Raw genomic sequence first — 11987 nt, 5'->3', positions numbered from 1 at the left:
TTGTCGGCTAGTTCTCAGAGACTATAAGAGCTAGAGCCACCAAATTTTGCCTCCAGACTGCTGTATGCTCACACTGAAACCAGTGTATTTCAAAAATGAGCCCCGCCCCCTTCCTCCCCGCAAAAGGGCGAAAACCTCCCGAAGCTACAATTTTGAAGATAACAGAAAACTAAAAACGCCATTACGTAGGGAATGGCCATATCTATCAGATCACCAAATTCGGGCATTATTGGATCATTATTATAGCCACAATGAAGAAATTAATTAGCAGTGGCCAAAACCACCCCGTCCCGCAGCTTATAGCAGCACACTCTGCTTCGCGCAGTTTATGGCCTCTGCCCCTACACGTCTCTGCCGCTGCCTCTGCCGCGACTCTGCCCTGACTCTGCAAAGTGTGTCTCTAGGGGAGGGTGGCGAGCTAAAGGAGCGTGTTGGCGTGAGTAGTGTTGTTGATGTAGATGACAGATGAAGAAAAAATGTAAAATTTCACAAATAACCGCTAAGTTGCAGATGTAGTACTCAGGGCCGGGTATAAAAGTTGTGACGCGTAAGAAGCGTCTCACACGCCCCTTCTCGTTTTATAATACATTTGTGGGAAAATATTGAGTTTACTTGATTATGTCGATACGGATCATACTCTTCGAATAGAAAGCACCTAAGTGATGATAGAGGTAATTGATAGATATTGCCGAATTATGTAGCCGCGAGTAAACAAGTAGGGCCTATTCACTTGCTCAGAGGGAACGGGCAATATTTGTTCACAGTACAGCCAAAGCCGTTTCCTGTGAAATATGTAAATTTTGTGGAAAGTTTCCTGTAGGTCAAATGCAAATTTCCTCCGAATAACCGGCAAACAATACAATTCAAATCGAAAAATTAGCATACGTGTGTATGTATGTACATATGTGTGCGGCGGGATGGCAGATAAATACATACATACATATGTAAATACATATAAAATCGTACATATGTATGTACATACATACATATGTATATTGTACTTGGGTGCCGATGCTCGCCTGCATTGCTATTGCCAGGCAGCAGAAACGGAAGTGTGAAGCACATACACAGTCCACACACACTACAACCGCAGATGAACAAACAGACATGCATACACACATAGAAACACACGCATACTTTGGGGCCGAAAAATGTGCATGACTTGTTTAGTTTGTAAAAGTTGTGTCCGCCCAAGAGCCACCTATATGCTGCTGTTGCTGCTGCTGTCCCTAGTAACCCAACCCGCAGCTCCTTGTTTGCCTGCCTCCTGGCTTCAGAGACCTTTGACTTTCTTTTAAAACAATTTGGCTTTGTATGCTATTTTGTCTGTGTGTGTGAGTGAGTGAGTGCGTTCATGTGGTTGCTGACACAAACCAAAATTTAAACAAAAGAAAAGCTGAAAGCATTCGGCGCTGCTCATGAGACAAACCAACTTAGGCTGTTGGCTAACGGAAACCGCACTCGCACACACACATGCATATATATACCTTCAACCAATACACTTCCAGGCACACACGCACCCTCACATATACATATACACATACACATACAAACTTTCAGTGCTAAGTGACTCTTGGGCTCTGTTGTTCCTTTGAAGCAGCAACGGGTAACGGCACCGGCAACGTTCACAAGAACTGAAGTATATTGTTAACAGGATATATAATACACAAAATAAAGTTTTCAGCCAAAGTTACACAAAAGTATTTTCCAAGTTCTCCTCGCTTTCGCATCCTCTCATTCCTCCTTTTGATGCCACCCACATCAGGTTCCAATCGGATTCGGAGCTAATGCTACGGCTGCTGAGCTTGGAGCTGAGGCTGGGCTCCTGAATCACCTTTCGCTCGATTTGTGTGTTTGATTTTCGGTATTGTTTTACTTTTGTTGAATCTACGGCCCCACTAAAACACCGGTGGTCTAGAAGAAGTAAACACAAAGTAAAGGCCGCTGACGGTGTACCTCGTGTTCAGCAGTTTTCCAAGTATGGTTTGCGGAATTTTTAAATTGTAATCCAACAAACTGGCTAAAACTGGGCTTTGATTCGCAGTCCCAAATCCACATTTGGAACATCTCATTAGAGTTCTAAAGATGTACTCGAGTCCTACAGAACGAGTACATAGTGTACAACAGCAAATAATTTGTTCCGCATATGGTTGATGGTTTCATTAAAGGGTGGAAATTAAAACAACAGAACAAAAATATCTGATCAACAGTAAGTAACTTTCCTAGTAACACTACTCGACAAAATTTCACTTTTTATTTACGCTTCGAGCCAACCCGATTTTATACACGGTACTCAAAGAGTAAATAGGGTATATTGTATTTGTGTACAAAGTGGATGTACATATGTAACGCACAGAAGGAAACGTTTCCGACCCCATAAAATATATATATTCTTGATCATCAATAGCCGAGTCGATAGAGCCATGTCTGTCTGTCCGTCTGTCCGTAATCTCCGTAATGTCTGTCCAGATGTAAGATACTTAAGCTAAATAAACAAAAAAACGTTACCTTAAAAAAAAATCTTTAAAAAAAATACCAGTTTTTTTTTAGTTCTTAAAAACAAAGCTCTGTCATAGAAAAAGCCAAATTATCATAAAGCGGAAAAATGGTATTGGGTAGTGCAACAGTTCAGAGCTCAGAGACAACATTTTACTTTTTATTTACACTTCAAGCCAACCCAGGATGATCGTCGAGAAAAGACCATTTATATCTTTTAGCGGCTATAAAAAGTAGTCATTGAGAGCATAGTCTGCTTTTGACCTCTGATTCGGACCACTGCAGTGGTCTGTCAACTCCCAACATTTTGAGTCGCACAGAGGGTACCTACCTCTATCGTACGTCAGATGGACCCAAGCTTCCCATGAGACACTGAACGGTGACACATCGAGGGATAGGATACGGATGCCTCCACACCCGCCATTCATCACAGCGTTCCACAGTAAGCAAGGCAACTCGCCAATGGGTGAGTGCTATGGCAAAAAATAAACTGGGAAGTGGAGACGGGCGACGAGCGACTGGCTGTCAGCTGGCAGGATCTTTACGAGTATTGAAGCATTCGTACGGGGCAAAAATAAATGTTTTCAAATGTTTGACGCGTACTGACAACAAATAAGCACATCCGATGGGTGGAGAGGGGACGAAGGCCTCACTCGCACACACTGATACATACTCGTAGCCTTATTCCGCTTTTGTCCCTGTGTGCGTGCGTTTAATGTCTGTAATTTACCGTTAAGTAGACAAGTATTAATGGTAAAATACCAACGGAATGCGTGGCAGAAACGCAGCTCAACAAACATACAAAACAGCCCCATAAGAACCGGAGACAAGACGAAAGCAGTCAAACATCCAAACAGTCTTGGAAAGCCATGAAAAGGACAAGAAGCAGCATCTAAAAACAAAATGGCGACGAGGACAACATCCGTTTGAGTTGACGTTGAAGTTACATGTTAACTGTGGCAGTGCCACCTCCCGAAGCTCACCCCCACAGTCCAACGGCCCAACACACTACCACACACACCAGCACAAATAAGCAATTGTCATTGTGGCGCGCGCATGTTGCCTCCACAGAAGAGATGTCAAAAAAAAAAAGAAGTAAAGAAAGAACACAGAGAAAAAACGGCAAGAAATTCCAAAGAAAACTCAACTTTAGATTGTTGGCATTTCTGTTGTGTGCTGCGAATGCTGAAGATGGCATAGGGAGCAGGCTTTTGGGAATTGTGGATAGGGGAGTGGGTAGTGCGGCAAGCGACTTGGGATAGGCAAAAAGGAAAGGGAGAAATACTTGCGCGTGAAAGTAGTAGATAGGGCGAGAGGCGAATGACAGGAAAGCAGGAGCGACAAAACAAACGCGCCATTTCCCTGACGTTTAGCAATTTGACATTTTACGTGATTTCGGACCGAGACGTCCCGATCCCGGTCCTCGCTTTTGTGACTTGCCATTTGCCGAAAATTACAAACTGCCAAACTGTGTGCACGCTGCGCTTACGTAATTGAGTTCGAAGGCGGCCATTTCAACCACTGAGCCAAGTCAACTCCAGACCAGGCCCAGACCCACCAACCCAAAGCCTGCAACTAAGACAGAGCGAATGCCTGAGGAGGAGGACAAGGCAAGGAGCAAGCAGCAAGCAGCAGAAGTAGAGCCGAAGCCAAACCCGGAGCTGGAGCACATTTTTCACAATTCATTTCATTTAGCCGCGTTCGCTGTGAGGCAACATTATTACAAAAAATATTGCCCAGAATAGGAGAAGAAATGAAAGAAAAAATGGCAGCATAACTTAAGGCGTTTTCACATGAACACACACAAACAGAATGTAAAAAAAAAACAAAAAAAATAAAAATGGAGCGCTTTAAACGCAAAAAAACGAACAAATGCTGCTGGATAATTTCATTTTTTGTTTGCCTTTCGACCCACGCTCTGGCAACATTTCAAAGTCGTCCGAGGACGAGTCCTCGTTGTCGTCGTCATCTCATCCACATCCACATCCACGTCGTCATCATCATGGTCGTACTCGTATTGGATGTGACTAGACTAAGATGGATTAAGCCCAAGTAGCGCACCAGCAGCATTCATCTCCTCTGCCACGAAGGGCACTGCTCGAAGGAGCACTAAACAATTTTTCTTGATTTCTTTTCAGCATTTCGCTTTCTGCTCGTAACCTCCATCCATTCTGCCTCTGTGTTCTGCACAATGCCACTCACTGCCACTGAATTTTGTGTGCGTGTGCGCGTATGTGTCTTTCAGCATTAGAAAATAATATTTTATTCGCTTCACTTGCAATTTTTCTTGTAGTGTTTGCGCTTCACTGCTCCACAACTCCGCTCGCCGTCCCTCACTGGATGCACAGTCGTGTACGTACATGGATGTATGTCCATGAGGGAGTTGCAGAACGAAGCGCCACCATATTGTTGGAGTTGTTGATGTTGAAAAATGTTACATGCCAGAAATTGCTGGCTACCCACATGGAAATTACGTTGCATGTTTCATTGAGGAAGACCAAGGCGACCTCCTCCCAAGAACTCGAAAGGCCATCAGCAGGCTTACAGGACATGCGAACACTTATCGTCTAACATTCGTCGATACATTCTCTTATTCCTTTTTACTAATGGTTTATGCTATGATATAGCAATTCTCCGTACATTTTGTTCAATGTGTAACCCTACCTTTTGGCGGTTTGGTGAAACATTGACAAATCAAGCGACTTCTGATCCTGATCTACGATACATCGAGTTGGGAACCACCAAACTCTATCGTTTAGATGCAGCTCAAAAGACTAGTACGCTATGTTAGAACTCTGCACCTAGTGAATTTATATTGAATATTAAATGTAGTCTAAAACGAGACGGAACGTGTGAGACGCTTTTTACGCGTCACAACTTTTATACAACTTATACCGACATATTGTATGCACATACATATATGATCTACATCTACATCACTTCTCACTCCAACAGATAGATAGAAAAAATAAATTTCTCTTATCTTCAAAATTGTGGACGCGACAAACGTTCCAACTCGTTTGACTAAAATCTTCTTTTAAATCAATTACAATGAATTTATTAAAAAATACCTTTAAAACGATCCCCAGGGAAATATATTAACTACATATTAAGGGCCAAAACTTCACTGACTTTTTATTGCATTTAGGACTGCAATAGACTTGTTTAAGATTAAATAGTGAATTGTGTATCGGCAAGGCCGATATCCTTGCCGAGGAATATTTGCGCCCCGGGTTAAATTGCAGAACGGCGCCACCAAAAACACATTGTAACCACAACTTTTTATACCCGGTACTCGAAAAGTAAATAGGGTATATTGTGTTTGTGCACAAAGTGAATGTATGTAACGCACAGAAGGAAACGTTTCCGACCCCATAAAGTATGATATTCTTGATCAGCATCAATAGCCGAGTCGATAGACCCATGTCGGTCTGTCCGTCCGTCCGTCCGTCTGTCCGTCTGTGCCATATCTATCACTATCGATCAATAAATTAACATCAGACTGGATCATTATTATATCCAGAATGGATAAATTAATTTTCAGTGGCTAAATCCTTTTTTTTTTGGCACATTCTCTCATCCACACTCGCGTGTTGGCGTGAGAAGTGATGTAGATTTAAATTATTTATGTAGAAAAAACGTAAAATGTAAAATGTAATATTTGAAGAAACCACTAAGGTTCCGATGTACCGGTACTCCTGAGTACCGGGTATTAAAGTTGTGACGCCTCACACGTCCCTTCTCGTTTTTGATATCGATATTTCGACAATACGTATGTTACTCTGAAAAAACATAACCTGCATCTTTGGTTTACTTTGATTTTAATTAATTCAATTGTATTCAATTTTAATTTGTTTTAACTTGGGTTGGTTTGGGCCCCCCCTTGGCACGATAGTGCAGCAGATGAAACTTCTGTTCACATAAAAGTGGACTCACACCTTCAGACTAATGCATATGCGAAATCTCTCATTTTGGGAATAGTTTCGTTCCCATGAGAATGAAGGCCCTCATTTCGCAAACGATTTTGTTTTACAGCATAGCTCGGTTGGTTTTATGTATTGTAAGGACTCGCATTTAATTTTCCAACTATTCACTGAAGCAAAAATGCGCAATATGCGTGGAACATGAGCTCCCGCTGCCACCACACACATCCCCGCTCCCCACTTCGCGGCCACGCATCAAACCATACGTTGCATCACGTTGGCCCCCACCAACCAAAATCAATTTTATTTGAATTTAACAATTTAACCGTAAAACCACAGAAAGCATTTTAAACGCATTTTTAATAGACTCAAATATGTGTTGCATAAAACGCAGATCCCTGGCCCCACAGCACAACGTCCGTCATCCAGAAGTTGAGGCACGGGACGGCCACTGCCGAGCATCAATCCCGCCGCCGCATGCCGCCATTTTCTTTTGTTTGTTACAAAATTTTCGACATTACAAAGCCATTGGCATCGCGGCAGCAAAAAGCGCGTTAAAACATCGTTTGCTTTGGGAGCTCCTCGTTGCCATTGTCCCCTGGACCCCCTCTTCTCTAGGTTCTTGCATTTTATTTTGCTGATGAAAAATTAGTTTTTCCATGTATGTACATAGATACATCCTGTGTATGACTGTGTGTGTGTTGGTGTGTTTTTTGAGAGAGTGAGTTGCCTGTTTGCACATTGTCTGCATACTTTCGTCGCTGGCACAAAGTCGCGTGCCTCTTTGCTTTTGTTTACCCACGAGTACCCGAATGGCAAATATTTGCGCAGTAAAAAGAACTCACCTCCGCCCGCGATTAAGCGGCTGCCATGTGGAGCTTAATAAGCATCGATTGATTCTTCATGGGATAGTTGTTGCTATTAAGGTTTTTCCTTAACATCAATGTAGATAAATAGATTAATTTTCGGTTTATATTTATCCACAGAATATAGAGAAAATAAACTGTGCAATGCAATATCGTTTGCAATAGCTTATTTTTGATATAGTACCAAAAATAAACAAAATATAGATATATACATTACTACATATGTTTGTAAAAAGTTATATGAATTCGAAAAGCTCAAACTTTTCAACTACTTTTTTCTGTACTTGACTTTCTATGGGTGTAGGAATGAACATCCAGGAGAATGGAAACACCCACATTGAACACACATGTTACTCGACCCGAAACCATAACGCCAACTGACCATGAAATGAAAGTGCATAAAGAACTTGTATGGATCTGAGTCTGCTGACAATTGCACGTTGTGTGGTCGAATAAAAAAAAAACAGAAAAGAATGTTTCCGCTGAAATGGCCCCAAATGGTTTCCCCGTCCAGTCTTTACATATTGCATAATGGAGGGGTAGTCAGGGCAACCTTTGAAATGGTTCACAGATAAATGAGAAGTACAGCTCGGGCAGAAGTTTTTTTTTACCGGATGAGAAGCTTTGGGGGCCGTCTGGTTCTCGACTAGCGATTTCTTGCAGCGATGCGTTAAAGCTGCCACGTGTACAAGCCATGGATGGAGGTGACGGAGGCCCGCCTTCTGCTCTGACAATTTCAACATAAATTTCGTCAATTTTTACTTACGACAACTACGTTGAGGAGCTGGGGGGACTTGCCATCTGCTGCCATGCAGTTCAATGGAAGCATATTGGCGGTTCAGGACGCCATGGTGGGTGGCTTGTGCTTCACCTCCACTATTGTGTGTACGGAATGAACAGTACGGGTGAGGGAGGCCATGTCCGCTCCACAGGATGCACGGACGGCCATCGAAGCTTTAATTCTTGTCTAAGCCTGGTTCCAGTACAAGGTGCTGCCTCAACGACAGCTATTAGAAATTCAATAGTATCCGAAAGAACACCCTGTATCACCCCGGCAACGAGTACACTTAATATGTAGCTCAAGCCACGGCCAGGGGAAGTCCCTGGGCTGGCAGGCGCAATCCAAGAAAATGCTACAAGCTTACCCACCGACACTTGGAGTTCGGCCCCGGACTTCTGTTCCAAATTCTACGTGCCCCGGACTTTTTCTTAGCTGCTGGCAGCCAGCAGGTGTGTGTATTGGCCCGTCCTTGCTTTTGTTCTCTGCCCCAGATAGAGTGGACGAGGCCATTCGTCGTCGTCGTTTCCGTCTGCCTTCTCTGCTCAGTTGCAGGGAGTCCCAGGCACTGGCGTCACGTGGTCACAACATAAAAACGTGATGAAATTTCACAAAAATAAAAACTCTCACCCATGCGCCGCCGACCGACAAACGACTCCGCCCTCAACCATTGCCCCCAGCCAGTGCCCGCTCGACCTCCTCCGGACCCGTTTCAGTGACAACGTCAACGGCCGGCACTTGGGTGTCGAATTGTGGGCGAGGTCTGTGCTTTTACGACCTGGGCTATTCGATTGCTTGACATGGCTAAATGCGCCTTAGTAGCGTAAATAAGTAGTAAAAAATTTATGGGGTTTGCGTTTTTGGGGCTGGCCCAACAGTTGCCGATCCGAAGGGACAGGCAATCGGGCGATTAATAAAACTCGCTTGCCTCTCTTGAAGCTAACTCTTTACTCAGCTTTGTTTTTTGTTTAAAGCTGCCAGACCGCGACATGATAACAATTGGAAATGTCATATCAGGGGATGACAGGAGGGGGAAGACCAAGAACTTTAATAAAGTAAGCTAAAGATCCCTGGACCCATCAGATTCCCAGTCGCAGTCGCAGTCCCCGTTCCAGTTTCAGTTTCTGCTGGTCATAAGCGAAGCTAATAAAAAGCAAAAGGCAACAAACAAAATAGCAACAAACAGCCACGGAAACCACAGCTGCAGCAGCAGGAGGCAGCAGGAAGTCAGTCGCATCGAGGCGCGGAAAGAGTTCTCTCCTCGAGCCCCGTCCATTTTTATAATCGCATTTTTATGATTAAGACACATTTTATGGGATTTTAACTGCTATTATTTTCGCTTTTAACTGTCACAATAAAGTCAAAGTTAAAGACAGCAAAAGCTGCACACAGAGTTCCTTTGTTTGAGCGCTTCGTTCGCTGCGTTCCCTGAGTCTTGTCTCCTGTCTGTTGTCTGCTTTATGCCTTGAGCGCCTTTACTTTACTCCCCCACAGGCCCGAGCCCAGCAGAGTGGAGCAAAGGAATGGTAAGACATGGATAAGGCTGGTGGGTGCGATTCATCTTGCTTGGGCAAAATTTTCTATGCAGATTTCAGGAGAGGTTATTTTAATTGTGCGATTAAATGCGAGTATTCCTAAGCATACTGAGTCATGTACATAGGAACAAAGACTAAGAGTACCTCTGCCGAGTAGTAAATAGGTTTTACTGCAGTCTCATCTCGTGTTCAAAATATGATACAGATCTGCTGAGTTATTAATATTTTCCTAGTAATAAAGTGGCAGGATGCATACTTGTGAGGACATATTAATTCTGTTTATATGATGGGGTCTTAAGGTCGGAGCCTGCAATTATTGCGTTCATTGTAAGACTGTTTGGTCAGAGCCAAAACGGCCAATAAATATTGTTCTTAAAATTGATGGGCCGCACATCGATGGTGGCTGCTCCACGTAAACGTTTATGGGGGCAGTAAAAGAAAATCCGCAGAACGGACCCCGTCAAAATGCCACGATATGAACTCTTTTTTAATGAGGTGCTAAAAATGCTGTTATTGTTATGACAGACGGGAGGCCATCCGCCTCCTCCGGACGGTGCTGACAGACAGCCCGGAGCTGCTTTTGCGGCAGGACATTAAAGCAAAACTTTCGAAAAGGATCCGGCTTCGTCTGGGGAACGCTTAAGCAGCCTTTAAACATCGATTTGTAAATTGTTAAATGATTGCCGGCTAAATGCGCATAGCGAATGCCTACCACCGCCCCACCCAACCATTTGCTCCGTTATGTTCTGTTCCACCCTTCAGCAAGGGTTGTTAGAGCCGTAGCCGGAGCGCCACGCCTGTGTCCGTGTCCGTGTCTGTATCTACGTCTGGTTCTGGCCCTCACATCGAATTCCAAGCATATTCTTGCAATGCGCTCACATTTTTTCTAGCATTGGTTCGGGGGTTTGGAAGCTTGATTTTTGATATCGATCCTCCTGGCCCTTGCAGCGGTGGTACGGCTGCAGAAAAATTAAAGGACATGGCCATGACTTCTGGGCTCCTTAAGACATGGCAATGCTTAGACGACTTCACTGGGGGGGAAACAGTGAATGGGAAAGCGGAAACAGAAGCGTTTTCGCGACCCCAAGTGCCACTTCAAGTCGAGAAGCGGAAGCAGCCATTGAATATTCAAGCAGAAAACACTCGGAAGAGGGCGGGCTAGAAGGATGGGCAGCTGTCCGTAGAGGTGGAGCGCCTTGTTTCATTGGCGGTTTCTATGAAACTTTGGCAGCCATTTAGAAAAATGTTGTCCAGCGGGGGAAATTGGACTTGCCATTTGTCCGGTTCTCGTTCTCGTTCTCCCTCTCCCTCTCTCTGTCCCTCTCCCTATCTCTAGATTCCCCTCTCCGACTTCTTGACACGCATAACACTTTGCAGCGAGCAGCAGTTGGCAAACAAATTTGAATTTATATTAATTTATTAGCATAGGAAAAGCGCAGCCTCCGGCTAAAAGTGAGCCGAACTCGGGGTCGCCGCAGTTGACACAAAGTGGCGGATGCTAGTACGGTGGAAAGTTTCGAAGGGAAAGGGCATCGGTCGCGAACTCGCATGTAATGAAAATGAAAAGCAATTCCAGAATTTTCAGTTCAGCAATGAAGTTGCTAATTTGAAATGTAAATTGCTCTGCTAAGCCAAAAGAGCCAAAAACTCTCACCGACGGCAAACCAATGTTGGCCTAAAGAGTGGGCTGGGCAGCCGGATGGACGGACGTCTCTCAAAGATTTATTAATACGCGCATTTCTCACTCTGGATTTGCATGAAGGCTGTTGGGTCTGGCTCGGTTTTGGGGCAAAGTTGAGGTGCGACTTCATTTCGAGTTTTAAGTGGTGCCCAAAATATGCAGCACTTGTGTGAAATATGCGCCACAAAGCCAAAGTGCCAGCTATGCAAAATTATGCTAATGCCAGGTGTGTGTCGTCGTTGCTGGAAGTGGTGGTGGTGCAGGAGAGTGTGGCCAAATGTCACCCATTTTGGCAACAACGTGCAGTTGGGCACTGCCACAACCGTAGGGGGTGTGGATGCGCATGCCACGAACTTTAACACGCCCATTTGCACTTTAAAGCTTTCAGCATGGCCATCCCCATCTCATTCCCATTCCCATTCCCATTCCGAAAGTCGTGGAACCCTAACACCAACACACTCATAAAATGCGCATTAAACACACGCAGCTCGAAGCCGTGCCCGGCTTGGCCAAATCCAAAAGGATTTAGTTGCGCCACAGGAGGCGGTTGCTCCACGGCTATTGCGCCATCTTTGCATACCCGCCCCTCCCACACACTGCCTCAGCGTCTAACCAACCAGCCACACAACGGCAGCCAGAGGCCGGGGGAGGGGAGGGGGAGATTCAACCTTTGCGCCCCAGCTGGTAACATCAATGGCTTTTTCATCC

General features: G+C 44.5%; 1 protein-coding gene across 1 annotated transcript; it reads right to left on the bottom strand.

The window, feature by feature from the left end:
- Window positions 1-608: 608 nt before the first annotated feature.
- Window positions 609-3345, bottom strand: LOC117893215. Its single transcript, XM_034799750.1, is given in 3 exon segments — window positions 609-655; window positions 3170-3278; window positions 3280-3345. Coding segments are annotated over 3 exon segments (222 nt in total).
- Between the last annotated feature and the right edge of the window lie 8642 nt (window positions 3346-11987).

This window comes from Drosophila subobscura, chromosome J, assembly GCF_008121235.1.
Source record: "Drosophila subobscura isolate 14011-0131.10 chromosome J, UCBerk_Dsub_1.0, whole genome shotgun sequence".
NCBI classification, from domain to species: Eukaryota; Metazoa; Arthropoda; class Insecta; order Diptera; family Drosophilidae; genus Drosophila; species Drosophila subobscura.
The sequence above is the reverse complement of the archived record's forward strand: the minus strand, read 5'-3'. Positions and strand labels throughout refer to the sequence as shown.